Here is a 21,084-nt window from a genome sequence, read left to right on the forward strand (position 1 = left end):
GTGGAGGTGGGGGTAGAGATTAAGAGGGGCTGCTAGCCATGTGTTGTTGGAAGCCCATTGGGGGGTGGGGGGCCCGAAACACAAATTATTTTTTGCGGCCCGATTCCAATTTCTAAATTCCTAGTGAGCTAGAGCCAAGAGATTTAGATGTAGTGAGTTAAGAAAAATTGTAGACAAAAACACAGAGATGCCGTGAGATGAGAGAAGAGATGCAGACAAGATAGAGATGAGCGAGCTTCATTGACTTTTTTGACGTTATGATTTCCCATGGTTTGAATTTCAGCCGACATTTTATGCACTCCATCGTTTTCATTGATCTAAGGCCCCTTGAGCTGTGCGGGGGGGGGGGTGGCGGGCCCGAAGATTTTGCCTGGTTTGCTTATGCCTAGCGCCGCCACCACCACCGGTTGCTATCCGTGTGGTTTGCGGCCTCAGTAAATCACACACTCCAAGCACCCTGTTACACTTCTACATTGGGGTTCGCCGAGCATGGAGAGAGAGACCAACCCAGCCGGAACAGCAGCACCGCACCTGCCTCCTTCTGGGAAATGAGAGGATCGAACCTCATGAATATTCTGCATTGAGGATGCGAGCACATGGATGTGAAAACACTGACCGGTCTATTGGGATTGAGGGGAAGCAAGAGTGCATTTTAAAATAGATGAGGAATAAGTACAAAGTTTGGAGAAGGATCAGCACCCCCTGGCACATTGTCGATTTGCAATATTTCTGATACGTTTTGACAATTGAACATATAATGGCATGAGTCGTAAGTTGGTTGGCTCAATCATTTTTTAAACAAATGTTCAATTGTAATTTATATACTTGTATATTTACAGCCTTTTGTCAATCCACTGCTGGATAAGGACCTTCCTCGGCTGTGTGTGGTTATTTGACCACATCATGCTGAATAAGAACGTGGTCACCGGACTGAATAAGAACGTCCTTTTGAATGCGGGGATCATAGAAGTAGGAGCAGAGCATTCTAGTACAACATGTATTTATTTTTCTGCACTGCCCTCTGCTACCCACCATGTAGTCTGGCAGCCTCCTTTAGCAACCTGTTTGTGAATGCTGGTCACCAATCCAGCAAATATCTGGGCTCTCAACCCTGCTTTATTTCTGATATTTGATGGAATTGGGTGCATTCCAGGTCATTTGGACAAAAAAAACTGTTTAGTGTTTCAATAGCCAAACAAGCATGAGGAGATGCTTACCCATCTAACAAAGATGGCCACTAAATCGCTTGCTTTGAGATGTGCTTCTGCGGCCGTGTGGAACACTCTTCCTTCTGATATTATGAAGCCACTGGAGCTATGCACTTTTAAAAATAGGTCGAAAGCTCACTTGTCTCGAACTGATTTTTGTCCTTAGTTTGTTGTCCTTCCTTCACACTTCCGATTAGCATGGTTGGCTAGGTACGGTGCAAAAGAAGTTTAACATACATGAGATGGTGCTCATACCCATCGGTGTCCAGAGGCTCGTGATATAAGTTTCATGTTTCCTCTGGTGGGGGACCAGTATCTTCAAATACAGAGATGGGATTGGAGGAAGTCGTGACCCCCCCACCCCCATCATCTGAGATTAAACTCACGATGTTTTGATTGTGAGCCGAGTTTTTTCATCAGCAACACCGGTGGCTGTAGGAGCCCTGTACCAAAGAGGGACTTCTGAGTGACACCCAGTCATGGATTCAGTCGGGATAAAATGTTTTCGTTTTAACCTCGGATACATTCTGAAGCAGAGACACATTTGCATATGTATTGATATTAGGGGTGGAACGATGCATAAAATCACTTATTAATATCAATTCTTCAGCTCACAATTCACATTTCACTGATGTTAGTCATGGGGTGAGAAGTAAAACGCAGGCCTTCGGTTCCAAAAGCCGTAAGACTTCTCGTTGAATAATTAATATTAAAGATATTAGAACCTTTTCGTAAATATTTGTAGAAAATATGTTGGTACATGTTTAATTTCACTCGGTAAAAAACAATTAAAATCATATGCATATGGAAATAATCTCACTACTCAAAACTATTACATTTTTATACAAAATTCAGCGATGTCAAGAGAACCTTTGGAAATGGTATTAAAATAGCTGCATTTATTGTTGTAATATTTCCATGTGTGAAGAGAATCAGGAGTGACGTTTATTGAGGAAATGATTACGTTAGTAAATTGAGTGTGCTTTAAATTATATTACTCATACCCTTAACAAAAGTAATTATGTAAAAAATGTTTATAATCGTAAGCCATGGTCAATCCACTGCTGGATGAAGTTCCCCCCTAAGTCACCAACACCTCTCACAATCCTGTGATTAAACAATCCACCAATCACCTGCACGTGAACTGATTTGTCAAGAATTATGGAGTCTGTTTTGAGAAATGTGTCCGTGACTGAAAAATAATCTACTGCAAAAGACAGGAGAGTTGGATAACTACCATAGGCTTTTTTCCTACATGTTGTTCTTGTAATGCATTCCTACTCATGAATATTTCAAAACCTTAATTCACACTACTGCATTTTGAAATCAACACCATCGACTGTCTCACTGCATACAATTGCATCAAGTTGTGCTGAACCATAGTGCATGAAAAAAACGAGCTTCATTGCCAATAATTCAGCACAGATAAATGCACAATTCCTACATGGAACAAAAAGAATAATTTAAATCTGCTACCAACACTAACCTCAATGTTTACAATTGCCATCGCTTTTGATTGTCAATGTCACTCGCCGTAACTTGTACATGTGTGTGTGTGATTCTATAGAGCATGCACAGTGCCTTAGCAATGTGAAATATTCATCTGGCCCAGGTAATGGAGGGAGCAGCGAGACCCTCGGAGCCGCCCGTCAATGCTGCCACGAATTCCTGGCACGTGTCGCGCCCGGGCAAGGAGATGGTGACGCTAATTCTCCACGGCGTGAGCAGCCTGCCCCCGCCGAGCGACGGAGGAGTCCCACGGCCATTCGCCGCCGTGTAAGTGCTGCGCGTGACGCGAGCGCGGAGATCATCCCTCATTGCCGCCATCTCGCTCCTTGCTCTATATCGGGGATGGCGGCGGCGGGGTGGAACTGTTTCCTATACCGATTGCCAAAGAAAACTTTCAAATTTGGTGTCGCCAAAGGCGGGACCGCACATTACCGCATGCGTCGGTCAGATGTAACTGAGCGTGCCGAATTTAGGGATGCGGTATCGCCACGTCGAAAGTGGGCCCCCCTCTCGTACCCGATGAGTGCGGCTAAGGTGCAGTGGTGGATAAATATCGAAGGCCTCACGTGGCTGTGCGGGTCACGTGATATGCAATCATAGGGCATAGGTTCTCCCCCACTGCCCTACGTGTAATGTCTGTATCGGCTGTTTAAATGCTGTGGCTAGAATCTTGTGAAGAATGGAGATGTATATTATATGTCGTCCGCAAGATATCATCCATTATAAAAAAAATAGTATAATTAGACAGCAGGTTGAGCTAGGCTGATTAAACCAAACTCACCACATATACCTGGTAGTTTTATCTGCGCCTTTTTGCGTCATCTGGTCGAACACCATATGAGACGAGGCTCTAAAGAAAGCTGTCTCTGGTGTGGACCAATCAGTTTCAAAGACAATGCATAAATGATCAGAGTACGTTTTTTTGTTTGCATTTGACTGCAAGTATTGTGGTTAATGTAAGCATGATTCCTTGCAAAAAGGTGTCAGTTTTGTTGCCAAAAAAGGGGAAAACCCTTATTAGTATACCTGGTACTGTTCATATTTTATCACTTGAGTTTCATCCCTCTAAACCAGTGGTTCTTAACCTTTACTGCAGCCTTGGTTTTCTAATCGTGAAACAAATGTATGTTAATAATTACAAAGGTTTGATGAAACGAAGTGATTGTACCTACGTGCCCGTGCTTAATTTGTCTTTCGATGCTTTACCTTCTAAAAAAATGTGGCCATGTCTCGCACCTCCAGAAAGGGCACCTCGCATCACCAGGCTAAGAACCACTGCTCTAAACGGAATGATACGTGAACCAATTCTGGTGCATCTCCCATACAACCCCCCCCCCCCATTCGCTGATTCATTGACTAACGTGGTCAAGTATGACCAAACAACCCCCATGCCTGACATTCTGCTGATAATGCCACAAGGAATATGTTGCCAAGATTTCAACCACCCAGTTCTGACACCATGTATATGCTCAATTGTGATGCAGGAATGTTGTAAAATGTATTTAAAATGTTGGAAAGAGGTCAGTTGTTTTCTCAAAATGTGTATGACTGGTAGATGAAAAATAAATAAGTAAATTATATATGTGGCACTATTTAACAAAAGTAAAAAAAAAATTATAATCTGTTGTATAATTGGCTGCGAATATACTTTAAAGTACGCATATTCAGTCTTAACATGCGCAAATATTACAGACAAATAAGATGATATTTAGGATTTTGACCGCAAGCGATAATTGCTGTCTGTGAATGTCACTCGACGTTATTGATGAGGCATTGGGAGGTATTGCATTTCTTCCTCCTTACTCACTCAACGACATCGCTGCTGACTGTGTTTAGACAGCCGGCGAGACAGCCCCTGCCTTTGTTTAAATCCCACCGAATCAGAAGCCCATTTCTTGCTCCCCACTTTCGTTTGACCTCCATTCTAGGTCTCTATAGTGACGAGTTTGGCACTTGACAGAGCAAAACCCGCACACTGCAGGGCCTTAGACAGTTGATCTGACACTCAGCTCTGCAACCCTGATGTGGCTTGGCAGCCCGTAGAATTCACAAAATAGGACGACTTAATTTCGACTTGTCGTATTCCATTTGTAGAGAATAAGGCTTACGCATGGACTTTATTTTAAAACTAGAGCACGTGATACATGTTTGCTCGTATGCTGTATACCTCAATGCACTGTGTATTGACATTTTACCATCACGAGCCCTTTCAGATGTTATTAACACATTACACCTAGACGACCCGCGCAATCTTCATTATCATCATTATCCAAAGATATTGAAGGCAAGGGTACAACGCTGCCAATTAGACCAGTGCTTAAACACCAATCTATGTTGTTGCTAAATTCCTTGGCCATAATGGAAGGCATATTGATCCCTTCCCATTGGCTTTGCAAATCGACTACGTTGCTCTTCAGAGACGGGGAGCGGCACGTCCGTCTCCACCTCATCGGCAAATCATCAGCTTTGTCCCCAATGCGCCGCTTCATTAAACTTTTATTTGGGCCGGGAGATGGACAGGCTGCAGATGAGAGGCTCGGATGCATGCAGAGGCACGAACCCGCCTTGATTGTTGTCCTAGGCGTCGTTGTTTAGTCGTGTTCACGTCTCTCATCGGTATTCGTAAATGCGAGAGCGTGCGCGCGTTTCGTACCGTTGCCTTAAATTTGTTCACAAATGCACGTGTCTTGATTTGACATTGTCATCTTTCGTCTGAGCTGTTGTCAGTGAGACAGTCGTATGCGAGTGCCTGTGAGATTAGTGCAAATTTCCATTGAGAAGATATTGCCAGTCCTAAGCTTGCGATGTTGACCACATTGTATGATTGGCAACCGTTCGAGGTATATTTAAGTGCAGCTGCCACTGAACTCTTATTTTGGCACAAAGCATATATGTTACACACACAAAAATATGACAGTATCGGAATGTTCATTGTGCATAAACAAAAAGCATGAAAATGAATGGGATTATATCATGGTTAACAATAGTTATTTCAGTCATTTGTAAGGATCTGATGAAACTTGTCACCACCAATGATTATGAAGTGTATTGCCATAGGACAGTGCAACGATTCACCTTCGGCGATTCTTCGAATTGTAGCAAACCAGGCATGAGATTCGACTCGAGCGTTAATTATATACATCGTTTTGCCGTGAACGGTATTGACTTTAAGGTTAATGTGGGCTATGTGAGCCCATTTCAATGCAGCATAAACAACGTTGGCCGCACACTGCTTCTTACACACGTCATTCAGTGCATATAGTGTGAGCCGATTCATTAACCGATGAGGCTTTCCAACCCTTTATCAACGTCACGTGATAACAACAACGCCGTGTACAATAGTGGTGTGGAGATTGTGGTGGTGGGTGGTGTCCGTGGGTGAAAAAAACCCGATTTTTCCAGCGGCAGGATCCGGTTTTTTCTTTAATACAATTAAACCCGATTTTGGGGAATTAAAACCTGCTTTAATGAATACGAAACTCTGATCCAAGGCTTACGCTGCTTCCTCGTCGGTGCTGCTATCGTACTCGGGGGGCCGTCGGGCACGGGGTAGTCGTAGAATGCGGCGGGCAGGTTGGTCGTGATGAACACGAGGAGCTTCTCCTCCACAATCGTGGGCACCGCCAGTGAGTTCCTTCGCTTGGAATGGATGAAGCCCATCGTTGAGAAGTGCGGTTCTGCAATTAGAACCAATTAAACCGGATTTCTCCCAATCTCAAATGATCGTGTTTAATATAAAAAGACAATTAAACCCGATTGTAAAAAACCCGACTGTGCTACCCTTGTTGGTGTCCACGGCGTTTTAGGCTGCGACGGGGCTCAAGACGTTTAAGGAGGGCACGTGCTTGGGCTTAAGTGCGAGTTTTGCCGAGGCGCTTGCCACCTCTCTCAGTTTCCCCAGAATGCTCTCTCTGTTTTGAGGTAGTTGTCCTGGGTAATCTTCCTGGGACACTTATAGCTCCGGTGTTTTGTCAGTTGGAGAACAACAACAACAAGATGCACTTACATGTTGTTCTCCCCTCTTCTGGGATCGCGATTTATGTATCCTGCGTATTTTGTAGCTTAGTTGCACCGTGTCGAAATCTTGTTCAACAGGGGGCGCTTAGTAGCAATTTTAATACATTAATGCTCTTCCATGGATCAGAGCATAAATTGGTAAAACCTAAAGTAAAACAACTTTAGTCGTGCCTATGTATTTACATGGTTGATAAGGTTATCACATAATTCACTGCTATTGGCCACATTTTAAACCATCACGCAAACTCCGGTCATCCTCGCAGTGTCTTTTGACTAACCATCGAACAAAGACGGTCACCGCATCACGCGCTTTCAGATGCTGCTTCTGCGGCCATCTGGAGTGCTCTTCATTTCGATATTAGGGAGTCACAGGAACTATGCACTTTAGATCTAGATTGTAAACCCATTTCTTTATAACTGCTTATTGTGTTTAGTTTGTGTCCTTCGCCTGCACCTCCGATTATCACTTTGGTATGAACAAGTGAAATATCTGCTCTCACCTCATGGACTATGCACTGTGATTTGAATTCATATCTACTTTCGGGACAGTCACATAGATCACGAACACTGATTATTTTCAGTTTTTTAGTTTTTGTTTAACAATGCATGCTATTTCAATATTCCTTAAAAAAATACAACTAGCAGTATTTCTCTTATTGGCAATGACATATTATAGCAATTAAAGATGTCATGTGATTTTATAATAATGGGAATACTGTGCATGGCAATGAAGGGCTGTGAATTGTACCCCATTCAAACGGCTAGCATTTGAATATCTTTAAAAAAATGTTTTGCATACGCTCATACTTACACACTTTTTCGGTTTGAAAATGCCACAGAAAACATCAATGTAAAATAGTATTTCATCATATGTATAACTTCATGAAACAAAGGAAAATATTTTAGCTTGTTTACATTACAAACGTGTACATTACTGACATATAAGGGGGTTTGCTCATTTCTGAGCAAGTATTATTTTTGAGTAGTCGAAACGATTAAATTCCACATGTGTTTGGGACTGAATTCTGTATGTATGTAATTTACATTGAACAATTTTACATTAAAAAAACATCATGGCCTTCAGGCACGGCCCAGACTGTGAAAGGAAGTGAGGTGTCATCAATTTTTCATTAGGCCTGGTCTGGTTTTAATATTGATTTTATGCCTCGCTGATGTTCTCCGACTGATTTTAATGGAAATTCCCTTCACCTTGCCAATACACTTTAATGACTTAAGCCAACACATTTTTGCACCAGCAAAATGACTTTGGGGTAGGGAAAATTATTAAGATGCGCACGCGATTTAAATAACCAGAAGATTTACTTTGTGCGTGAGAAAAATAATATTTACTGTAAAGTGGCAAATAGGAAAGCCGTGCTATTTTGTACAGCTGGAGCTAAGAATTGGTTTGCACACATCAATTGAAAATCTGATCTGGAATCCAACCATATGTGCTCATACCTCTAGGCATGAAACCACCTGATCTGCTAATTGGCTGATGAATATTTGCGAAGGGAAGGAGAGGCCACCGTTAATCCCTTTTGGAGAGCCTCGGCTCACGCTTGAGGCTATCGTGTGCGCTTAGTTTGTGTTTTGAGAGGGAGCGCGTGGAGGTCCAGGCCATAAATATTACATCACAGGGATAAGGCTGAACTCCCCCCGAGACTGCCTACACACACAAGGACCCTCTGTTAGCCAGCCGTCTGAGCCCAGCCTGCCTCTCGGCCTGTTTGCCCAATTAGAGGGATTTGAAGTCATCTGACTCGGTTTGTGCTTCTGGAATGCATTGCTGGTATTAGCATTCAATTACAGATGGCTCCATCGTGCCAGTGTGAACAGGGAATTTTCTACAGGATTTACAGAAGCACAAATTGAAAGCAACACGCGAATGGCACTAGGCAAAACTGTATGTGCTATTCGCTCATTGTATTTGTTTTCATTGCGATGTCTTTTTTAAACATAACAACCAAAGAAAATAGAGTACAAAGCAGGGACAATGCAGGAACGATAGAGAAAAATAATCAATTGGCTCTTAAATGGATTGAATTAATAGTTTATGAATGGACACTGTTCATGTGGTTTTGCATTATATGAACAGTAGTGTTAATGCCTGAAACATTGAATTAATTAATCTGATGGTCTGTAGCACTGTGGGCCAATTTTACGTATAGTAATTATACAAGTTGAACAAAACGTACTTGAACAAAGGTAAAATTAAACAATCTATACTTATTTGTATACTACCTTGTAATTTATATTTGGAGTAGGCCGGTAAAAAAAAAGATGCAGCAGTCACCTGATGACATTGAACTTGTAAAAAAAACGATACAGACTTGAAAAGGTTCAGCATCTCCATTCTCAAATCACCACGGGATCTATGCTGATCTCCACTGGTGGCCGTGAGGCACTGATGGGAATGCCACGTTCCCATTGTGGGTGAAAGTGTATCCATACCATGACCACGACCAGGGCTTTATTTCAACCGAAGCTGTTTGTGAGCCAAGCTCTTGAGAAAATATTTCTGAGGCGGGGGGGGGGATTCGATTAGAAATTAATCCCTGATCACTGCTGGTACAGTATGTGTTAGGTTTTACATATATTCATTGTAAGTTTGCCTTTGTAAAAACACAATTATATTCACCCTTTCCTCTGATCCTGACACCCACCCCACTTGCGGATTTCTTCCTTCCCTTCCACAGCGGACACGTCCATTCCTCGGCCGCCACCCCATCATTATTCTTCACCGTAGCTCATAATCCCTTCGAGCAATGCAACGCGATATCTTCAACCTACGTATGCTATCTAAAAAAAGATGAAAAAACGCATGTTGGAAAACATTCATTGTGCGATATTTATTCCTCGTTCTGGAATTGTTTGCACCGGCAGAAAGAGCGGCACAGACGAGCAGCAGAGCAGGGCAGCCCAGGGCGTGACGCACGCCAGCAGCCAGGCCACACACTCGCCTTCGTGGGAGGAGACCGTCAGTGTGGAGATAGACGAGAACAAGGCAGATGATGAAGGTATGGTTTAATAAACAGGTGCATCATCGTCGTCATGAACATCATCAATCATTATTAATCCACTGCTGGATGAAGCCCTCTCCAAGCGGCTGCCACCTCTTGCAATCGCTGCGAAGTAATACTCCACATAGCACCTGCTCACGAGCTGATATTTCATTGCTCCATCTCCTCGGTTGGTACCCTCTCAGACACGTTCAGTCACTTGGCTGCCACTCCGTTATTATTCGTGACCATTGGTCATTCCCCAAATTTGGTTGCCGGCTTACCGTATGCTGTCATTTCCGGGCACTGCAGGTGGTTTGCTTATTACCTCTTTGTGTGATTAAACCTGGCCATGCTGTCTTAACACATTTGGATTCTAATTGTTAGTTTATTACCGCCTGCAAGTTTACTGGAATAACTCTCGATAAGTACCATGTGCATTTGCGCCCAAGAGTTGGATTTAAAACAAAACCCCTTTCAGACTAACATTTCTCAGCCCATTTTTATTGTTATGGACCATGGCTAATATAAATAAGGATATTGGGGTAGGGGGTAATTGGAATAAATTATTTCAACATGTAAATGTTGAGGAATGAAATATGACCTTCAGGCCGACTGATTGACAGAGCTGTCTTTCGTGATGTGACTGGCTCTTGTGTCACATTTATGTCCCAGTTTTCATTCTCATTCAGCAGGGCCTAGCCATTCTTCGGGCATGAACTTGAAATGCATTTACCCATGAATGCCTCTTTCCGAATCTCTCTGCGGGTGTCCCCTGGAAATTGTCTGCAGCCATTGAATTGGATTAGCGAAACTGAAATGCCGGCTTGAATCAAGCATTTTCCCCCCAAAGCTGATTGTTTTTTTTGCCCTAAAGCGGAACATTATTTATTTACGTATTACCTTCTGCACCTCTAAATTGCTGCCATTACCTTCGTCCTAAGGGAAAAAAATATCTCACTTGAACCAAATCCCCGATCTCAACTACCATGGTATAATCTAGCGTTCCAATCCTCAGCGAAGTATCTGCAAGAGTCACCCATACTTAATCGAGCAGTTGACACGCCATTGTCCACTCAACCCAATTTAACCCGGCTTCTATACTGGCCTTTCAGATGAGATTGCCTCTCATCACGTGGTCAATGGTCATCTTTCCTGTGGCCACGGTTCACTTTCACACCTCATTCTGCTTCATCCCGACACTGCTTTTGACACCGGAGACACACAATAGCCTTCTTGATGCTCTTGAAGACTGTATTCTACAAATTACAGTCATGAATCCAACAGGTGATTGACAATGGGGCTGTAACTTACAGTAAAAATATTTTTTGTTACAAAATTAAAATATATGACCAAGATGTGACATGTTTTTCAACACTGACACTGATGAAGGCGGAGGGTATCTATTATTATGTGCCGTTGAGATAATTTATATTCACAATGCGTGATAATCAAAATCTGACCTATTTCAATACACGAGGGGATACCCACACACTATGTATTAAACTGCATTCTTTAAACGTTTGTATTGTAGTGGTATAAATCCATCGAGTTAACAAAAGAATATTCATTTTATACACATAGACATTTGTTAGTATTGTCGTAGTTTCTATTCGAGAGCACTAGTACAGGTTTTCGTGTATTGTGCAATGTTTGTTGTATATGATCTATACACAGGGAGACTCTGCCATTATGGGATGCCCTAAGAGGAACAAGTGTTCTTATCACATTCAAATGTTAGTCTTTATAATAAGCCTGTTAGGTGTCTTTTTTATACTAATATAATCTACAGTACCTTGTCAATCCACTGCTGGATGAAGTCTTCCATGTATGTATGTATGTTGAACTTCTTTTGCACCCTACTTAGCTAACCGTGCTAATCAGAGGTGTAGGGTGGCGGGACAACAAACTACACACGAACATATTTTTTTTTGTTTAAACAAACGAGGCTTCCCTGAGAATTAGCATTGGGGAGGGTGCAGAACCGGCTAAGACAGATACCACGATTCACTGATGTGAGCCATGGCCCAGGAATTGAACTCAGGTCGTCAGGCTTGTAATCATAGTACCCTTATTCCTGTGCCACCACTTCCCCAGTGTTCTTTTGTTGCCTTTTACCCGTATTTGACAGCCCCTTGTGGACAGATGTTTTGAATTATGTCCTCTATATGACCCTTTCATATCGATAAAACAAACACGACACAATAAGTGCGGTCGTATTGCCGAGCAGGTTCATCCATGTAAAATAATTTCCATTTATAGAGGTTTTATTGGTTTAGATCGCGTAAATATAAACTTGTCGTTAAACCTGCCACCACCCGACACGGCCAATTAGTAAGGTTTGTCACGTAAACACAAACGTGTCAATTTGTTACGAGCACAGCACACCGGTGTGTTGGAGAGTAAACCCACGGCAATTATAATTCGAGTACGACGTTTTGCCGGTAATTACAACCAGCATCATCAGGCGACAGCCTGATTTGTGGAGATATCCTCCTGTTATGTTCTCAAATGGTCGCCAAAGTCTACGTGTTAAACTGACATTTCCATTTCCTGCACAGTGGTGGTGGTGAACGTGGCAGATGAAAACACCAAGGAGCTTCTAGTCAGCTATAGGTTGCCCGTCTGGTATTTGCAACCGTTCCACCACTACCACCTGGAACTGGTCAAGGTATTTTGTTGTTTGTCCAACGCATGCAGCTGAAATTAAACGTCTCGTTCGCTCAGTTGTTCTGGTGATTTTGTTTCTGCTCTAACCATCACCTCTGCTCCCTAAAGTAAACTAGACAACTAGAATTTTTTTTTTATTTGACCAGGTAAGGCCCACTGAGCTATATAGCTCTTTATCAGCAGTGACCTGGCCACAATTTATAGCTTGACTAAGTGGCTTATGTGGAAATTTATAGCAGCCAAATACTCCAAACTCTTGTTTCTAAATATGGAGGCAAAAATTGGAGGACCCGTAGAAAAATCCACGTGACCACAGGGAGAAGGTGCAAACTCCAAATATACAGGTTTAAGGGCGGGAATCGAACCCACGACCTCCTGCATATCAGGCGAGGGAGTAAACATCTCGCCACCACGTCACTTCTGCTCCAATAATGTACGGCAGTAGAAAAGAAGCATGTCTTGGTTTTTTTAGCGCTATCTATTTTGTCGTGCATTTACCAAAACAAATCGTTGGTCTTGCCTTGAAATACCGTCAGTTACTTTGTAAATAAAGCAAAGCACACACATGTGTGAATTCGTAAACACAGCAATAATGCAGACCGGCTTTGTTTGACTGAACACGTTGGTTTTCGTAGCCAATGTTACGATTCATTATTCATTACGATTCACAAGCAAAACGATCTGCCATAATACCCTCCAACCACCTGACGTAGCCAAACAAATGTAATTAAATGTACGCGTTTGCAAAGCAATTTAAGGTGGCTGTAGAATAATGTGCAAAACAATGCAAAGTTTACGTTATACGTGCATAGACTTTAACATCTAAATCAATGACTTACACAACAGATGCGTTCTTTAAATTGGAAAACGTGAACCTTTTAGAAGAATGAATACTACTGCAATGAAATGGCAAACGTTTACGTGAAAGAGTTACTTCAATAAACCTGCTCGACACGTGCTTCTTTTGCTATGCATGTAACGCACACGTGAATTGCACAACAAACACAAAACAACAACAGACACACATGCAGTGGCATGCGTGAATGACGACACGTTGAGCGCTCGTGTAAAAATGTGTTTTGATAATGAATGACCCCCTTGCGAAAAACGTCCTGGGTGCCCTCAGCCTGACAAGCGGATCGCGGTTGGGATCCGGCTGTTTGCCAGCGTGGTGAGGAAGGGCAAGGCCATTCCCAGGCAGCACGGCTTCGCCTTCACCAGCTTGGAGGTCAGGCGCGGCTGCACAATCCTCAACCCCCGCGCCAAAATGTCTCTCCACCCCGCCCCCTCCACCTGTTACAATATTTTAGCAGGCGTAGTAGTAAGGATACAAACAAATCGAAGACAAAGTGATTTCCTGCTCAAACGAGCATTGAGGCGGTGCTCATCCTCCGATCGCAGTCCTGAGCCAGTGGTGGGAATTCTTCTGTCATATGACAGAGGCGAGTATCTGCGTAGGACAACTAATGTTTACTTATCTAGAAAGTGATAGTCATTTTATTGACCCTGGATGGGTGATTGTGGCCGAGTTGACCCGCAACCAGGATTTGAACTCGCAACTTCCTTGCTCTACTTCCAAGCACCAGGGTGAATTAAATAATAATAATAATGCAAAAACCCTAAAGTGCGTAGAGAAGCAGGGGCATATGGACGGTTGGAATTACACGAAGAGATTGAAAGATGACCACTTGGGTTAGAGGACATCTGCAGGTTAAAGACGTAATTCGTTAAGAAAAGTAAGTGGGCTTGGGCGGGATGCGTCGCTGGAAGAGGGGATGACGGCCGATGGTCAAGAATAAAGATGGAGTGGCAGCGAGGGAATAGAATGCATCCGAGAGGAATTCCATCAAGGAGATGGAGTGATGAATACGCTCTTGTGCAGGTGCTAGGTGGATTGCTGCATCGCAGGATTGCATTATTTGGCAGAGGCTTTGTGAGACCTGGCTAATGATGGTGATGATGATGAATAATAACAAGTGTCCACTACTTATCCATGAAAGCCTCGAATGCATCTGGAATTTCTCAGGATGTGTCCTTTTTTGGGATGTTTAGCCAATGCCTTATCGTATGCAGTGATTTTCATATGAGAATTATCTGGACCACTTGGATAACAACGCACGCATATATGTGGGGATATTTTTGTTAAAAAACCTCCACACATGTTAGCAACCTACTTGTTGTACTGCCGCCTACTGACCACCTCTTAGCCCAGCAGGTTGGTGTCTTGTGACCATGATGATCTGTGCACAATCCACCAATCCCACATGAAACACAATTGTACTTTAGACATGAACTACCAACGCCTGGCTCGTTTTATTGTCATGTTTTATTTTATTTTGTGCAAAATTTGGGCTATTGGTTTTTATTTAGGCCATCCCTCGGTAGCATAGCAAAAAATGCTAATTTTTTTAATAAGCATCAAATTATTTTACGTGGAGTAGGCAGACTGCCGAATGACGATAATGCCATGTGATGCCTTGGCTTAAATTGCACATGTAATGCAAATAATTTTAGTAGGATAGACTGCTGTAACTAATGTATGTGACTGTAATTCCTTTCATTTTACATTTCATTTTTACCGCTGACTTGCGTTTGTGGACACTCGTCAGTATTGGTAAACATCAAGAAAGGAACTCAGTTGGTTGGGGTCATAGACATGCACCAGGAGATGGATTAGTGCACAGTGTGTATATATATACACATGGGTGGAGCACTGCTCTGTGATCTCAGTGACCTGAGTTTGATGCCTGACTACGGATAAGCATCGCTTGTGAGCAATATCTGAACTGGTCCTGGGCACGCACCTCACCAACTGGCACTGACCAGCATGGTGAAGTATGGTCAAACAACCCCCGCTACTCCATTGGAACCTCATTTGACAGAAGAAAAAATATGATAATTGTTTTTTTACCCTTTTATCTGGCAACAAAACTGACACCTTTTTTTACAAGGAGTCATGTTTGCATAGTCCACAATACCTGCAGTCGTAATGCAAATCAAAAAACAACTCTGATAATGTATGCACTGTCCTTGAAGTTGATTGGTCTACACCCGAGACAGCTTTCCTTAGAGCCTAGTCTCACATGGTGTTGGACCAGATGACTGATATGGTGTGGCGAGACCTTCATCCAGCAGTTGATTAGCAAGGGGCTATACATTGTTTATTATCATAAATATAACTATTGACCAAAGGATTAACAATTATTTCAGCGCAAATAAACCAATAACGGAACGTCCAGTGGTAGTTCTACAATTCTTATAATGCTTAATACATTCACAGTAATTGGTAATTATGCATTATATTTTTAGTTAACTATTGCAGAAACTTTACATAATACGTTTACTCATTTATTTTCTATCACTGTAACCTGAAAATGTCAAAGGCTCTACATAATGCTTCTGCCAAATTGAACAAATGTAAAGTCAACTTTGAAAAAGATGGGATTACATTATCCTATGTCAACCTCATTATCAGTGGCAGCCATTGTCTCTCCACTGCTGAATGAAGGCCTCCCCGCACTGTTGTAATCCCTCAGTCTTGTGATGCCACAATCCATCTTACTCATACCAATGAACTGACCATATTTCTCCAGTAATTAGAAACTTTAAATGTGTAAAGCGTCAAATTGCAGGAGCGTATTAAGACAAGACAACACGTTTACATACGCAGTACACAAAACACAATTAAAAAAACAAAAAAACAAAACCGTTAGTTGGGCAGATTGAGCAGCTGTACATCGCCACTCACAAGCTGTCTGAAGACACTACAACTGCCGGTCAATTTACTATGTGTACAATTCCCCCCCCCTCCCCCAAAAATGTCTTTTTTTATGTATGGCAATTGCACATTGAGAGTGAGTAGCTGACACGGATGTTGTTTTGCATGGCAGGTGCTGCTGCGGTCCGTAGAGAAGCCCCTGAAGGACCCGGCAGGGCCCATCCTAGCGGCCGCCCGCATTGTGCCCGACTTCGTCAGCTACAGGTTTAAAACAAAAATAAATACGAGGTTTATGATTTAGTGAGAATGATTGATGTCCATTGCACAAAGTGGGATTTTTAAAGGGTGGCAGTAGGGTGATGCTTGCGTCATTCATGAAAAAAGTAAGAGTTGGAGGTGCATCTTATAATCCGGTAGGTGTGTGGGTATGTTCAGATTGGCGTAACTTTAGTGATACGTGGCACAGTTTTGTGTGGGTCTTGCTTTCCAGTGTTCCTTTATATTACATAAATATAGACGAAGGTTACTGTTAAATGTATAGTTTGACGCTCAACACTTGCATTATTGCAAACTACGTCATTTGTGTCTTCCATTTCTTTTTACTTTACTTGACGAGGAATAATCGTTATATTTAATAGTGCTAATCTGCGGGATATTGACGCACTGATGACCACAGCAAAGTAGCATGTCCAATTCCCATTTTCACAACGGAACGTGCAGGCACGCTTGCGTGTGCACACTTGACTTTTTCACTTCTTCATAGCGTGACTGTCGTTTTATTGGATATGCCTCCCTGGAGCAAGTTATGGGATTTAGAGGTAATAATAAAAAAAACGCCTTGCTCAGCTGTTTCTATTTTACACGCAACATCATAAGACATGGTGGTGGAGCAGTGGCATAGTGCCCAGAACACTGCGCTCTGAATCCAGTTACCTGAGTTCCATTCCCGGTCACGGCTAACACAAGTAGTGAGTGATCTCTCCTGGGTACCCATCCATTCAATCCACACTGCCCTGCATGGTAAAAGTATGTGCAAACATCCCCCACAACTGATACGGTATGGGGAGACCTTGTTCCATCAGTAGATTATACAAATTTGCTGTTAAAAGATGAGGCACATTATAGCACATACTGCATTTTCTCCATATTATAAGGCACACTTCTTTCCCCTGTATTTTAGAGCAAAAGCTGGGGGGTGCATCTTATAATTCAGTAAGTGTCTGTCTGTCTGTGTGACCATATTTTTATAACTTTACTCACATCGGGTTGACGTTTGGGTTGCGGCTTACTTACTGAGTTGTATGATAATCCGGAGAATATCACATCACAATTCTTTCAAATGGTGCCAATAATTTGTTTGATTTGCTTTTGTTATTTACCTTTCAGATCTCATTCCTACCCCGCAACTTGTTTTCTTATAGGAGATGTGTGGAAAAACTAAAGTGTTTTTTTTTGTGACGCGTATTTTTATGCCAAAGGAACTCCTTGCTTCAAAGGACTCCGAGGGCCTTCGGGATCAACATAACAACAATTAATTTCCCCATGCAGCATTTGGCAGCATTCCACACGGTGACCAGCCAGGGCCACCCGCAGGTACCGATATAATGCGAGCGAGCGAGAAAACCACAGCCAGCGATGAATGTGCCTCCCACGCTCCGCAGGCTAATTGCGCATTAGGCACGTAATCATTCCCCTCCGCCAAGAGAATCGATGGAGCATCGTGAATCGGGGTGTTGTGCGATTTGGTTCATGATTCTACTATTTATTTTCTTCCCATGTTTTACCATCTCGTTGGTGTTGACTTCCTGCCTCTGCTCATGTTCAGGCTAATCTTCTCTGCCTTTGACCGACTGCCTTTAGTCTTGAAAGAGATATACAGTATAAGTCCCCCATAATAGACGTCCCAACTGTTTTGCGCAGTGTCTTGAGAAACATTTGCAGTTATACGCTTTAGAAATTCAAAGTGCGTTCTTTTGTTTATAATTGGTTCTGAAATGTGTACATTTTTGGTCAAGCCTGAATATTAATAATGGATTCAAAGACAAAGATTTCCCCGTATGGCCTTAACAGACTGTTGGGGCAAGTGCTGTTAGCGAGCACCTATAAAGGCCGGCACGGCACACGAGGGGGTGGGTGGCCAGCACCACACCTGGCCGCCTTTGTCTCCCCAGTGGTGATGTTTACACATCGCACCGGGTACTCATTTGAGGCTGAGTCGACTTAGGGGAGGCCCACGATCGTTTCAGATAACCGTCAGTGGTGTTGGCCATGAGCGGGAATCAAACTCGGGTCGCCGGGTTTGTAGCGCAGCGCGCTAACTACTACACTACTGCTCCCCACACACAATTCGATACTTGCATCATGAATATAAAAATGAATTTACTCGATAAATAGATGCATTGTCACATGCCTAGTCCTTATGAGTTGGGACACTTGTGCACACACACACAAAATCTATGCAGATTAGCATAGTCCTATTCAAATTCATATCATGTCTGACTGCTTCCTTAGTAAATAAAATATTACAAAATGCTCTGCTTAGAGGGCTAATACATTCTAGAATATTAATACGGTGGATACTACATCAGCACACATATCAGTTGATTTTGGACACTACCATAGTGTGAATTTGTCATGTTTTTTTACATTCCTACCAATGACTGTTACTGTTAGCACAATAAATCATTATACTGCATCTTAAGTGACGGTAAAGGACTTGAGGCAAAACATGCATTGTAATTTTTGGGTAATCTATTTAATTTAATATGCCGAAAAATGCTTTGAGCTTCAGAATACTGATGCAATCCCTAAGAGAATCAGTTTGCCGGTAAACCCTTTTTTTGGCCCCATTATTTTGTTAGAATATCCTCAGGTTTCCGCTGTGGATTTTGCATTGGCGTACGCAGGGATTATGAAATGGGGTAGGCTGAAGGGTTGATGGTAATCAGAGGGTAAAGCCATACGATTTATTTGCGTGGCAGGAAGAAACCTCATAGGCTTGTGTTCTGCCTGACCAAATGAAGAGGTCACCTGAGGTTGAAGCCCTGCAGTGTGGGTTCGCACGTGACTCTCTTGTTCAGTTGTAGTTAGGCAATGCCTTGGCAGCTTTGTCGCTCCACGATAATGGCATTCGATTATGCAGTCACTATTCATACACGTGAGAAATCATTGGTTTCCGAGGAGAATGCCCTCTGTGGCGATGGAGCAATCAAATCAGCTCCTGTGCCTATGCTAGGTGGATATGTTGTATTGCAGTACCTTGTGAAATGGCAACAGCTTGTGCAAGGCTTCATCCAGCAGTGGTATGGTCATTGCTGATGATGATGACTTTGCTGATAGTAATTACAACAAATGAGCAATTTTTTCTTGCTGTGGTCGTTCCCACCTGATGAAGGTTGCTTGTGTTGCAATCGAAACGTCGTGATTTATTTTATTTGATTTCTAACTACGTGACTTTACCGAAAGAACCAAAGAGTATATATGTTCACGTTTAGAATTGTGCTCACATGATAGGATGATAGTGTTTGTCCAGCTGAGAGACGACCCTCCGCCATAGGCATGTGGAATTTTCACCAACGACTGAGGCCAACGAATAAGAGATTTAACTCCACCCAGTGCCATCGTTTAGTACGGACACTGTCATTCGCTTTGCTTTCACTGCAGTGATATCTACAATTCTAATTTTTTTTTATTGATGTTATGGTTGCTGAGCCCAGGCCCAAAGGCCCAAATGCCAAGTGGCCAGCAACAAACAGCGCTTATTGAAGTTACGATAGATAATAGTTCGCACTGTACGTTTCTTGAATTGAGCAAGGTTGTGGGAATTTGGGAATAGAGAATTCCAACGCCGAGCAGCGTCAGGGGAAAAAGCAGAAAAATAAGTATTTGAAACCTGCAGTATTGTGATTGAACAGAGTATGGGTGAGATGAAACATTCATTCCAATACACCAAATCCTCAACATGGGTGGAGGAATTAAAAAGTGACATTCACGGGACGATTACAGTAGCGATTGCGGAGTGCTAAGGAGGTGACCGGCCACCTATGAGCAAACGACCTGGAGTTAATCGGTGAGCACTGGGTCGTCAATCGGCCCGTAGAATTCTATCAGGCACAGTGAAGGAGGAATAACACTGCTCAACAAAAAAAAAAAATTTCTGGCCTGGAATTCTGCAGCTGTTTTAGACTAATTTCAGGGTGCTGATTCCAAATCTGATCTCAGATTTGCTCTATCACATCTCATTTTATGCTATCGGCATACCCCAGTTTCATTGATTTTACCCGAAATTAACTCTGTCACTTATGATTGCAAGTTGTTGCGAGTCATTAACTTTAGTGTTAAAATATCATTTTATGTAGATATCCACATTTATTTAATATTTTTCTTCTGCAGTTTTTATTGGAAATGCAATATTTGATATCTCAAAAACCTGATGTGATAGACAAAAACTGATGCCAGATTTGGAATACCTTATGCCAGAAAAAGTGTGTTGACCAGTGTAATAGTATTTCAACTACGGGCCAAATGTGTGCTCTGTGTAGTTGTAATGATTGTTCAGAGTTCTGAAATTTGTAGAGCAAAGTCAACGTGCGGTCATGTCACTTACAATTACTTTCATCGGTTAATAAGTTAGGTTTTTTTTGTATGCCGAAAGTAGGGAGTGCAAAATACAATAAAAAAAAATATTGCATGTGAACATTACACACATGTGTTTTCTCCGGGTGCTCCATTTTCCTCCCACTTGTATACACGCTCATCATTTATTTGCTGAAAAATATTAAAATAAAACAAACAGCCTCAACGCAGTACCCTCCAGAGAAAGAGTCCTACGACTCAGTGTGGCTGTCCCGGATAAATAAGTACATTTCCAATTAAATTACACTCCGCTCCCCGCGCGCAGATTTGTTTACCCTCTGTCGCGTTTGTGTTGCGGGTTCAATTAAGCACGTAATAAAAACAA

General features: G+C 42.4%; 1 protein-coding gene across 1 annotated transcript in view; it reads left to right on the forward strand.

Annotated features, from left to right (window-relative positions):
• LOC144955776 (coiled-coil domain-containing protein 33-like) overlaps positions 1-21,084 on the forward strand; it is a 92,213-nt gene that overhangs the window by 40,532 nt on the left and 30,597 nt on the right. Inside the window, exons 6-11 of the mRNA XM_078885924.1 lie at positions 2,821-2,984; positions 9,621-9,754; positions 12,298-12,407; positions 13,533-13,634; positions 16,297-16,388; positions 17,603-17,717. Coding sequence (XP_078742050.1) covers positions 2,821-2,984; positions 9,621-9,754; positions 12,298-12,407; positions 13,533-13,634; positions 16,297-16,388; positions 17,603-17,717 — 717 coding nt within the window. The remainder of the gene's footprint in view (positions 1-2,820; positions 2,985-9,620; positions 9,755-12,297; positions 12,408-13,532; positions 13,635-16,296; positions 16,389-17,602; positions 17,718-21,084) is intronic.

The sequence above is a fragment of the Lampetra fluviatilis genome, chromosome 3, assembly GCF_964198595.1.
Source record: "Lampetra fluviatilis chromosome 3, kcLamFluv1.1, whole genome shotgun sequence".
In the NCBI taxonomy this organism is placed as follows: Eukaryota; Metazoa; Chordata; class Hyperoartia; order Petromyzontiformes; family Petromyzontidae; genus Lampetra; species Lampetra fluviatilis.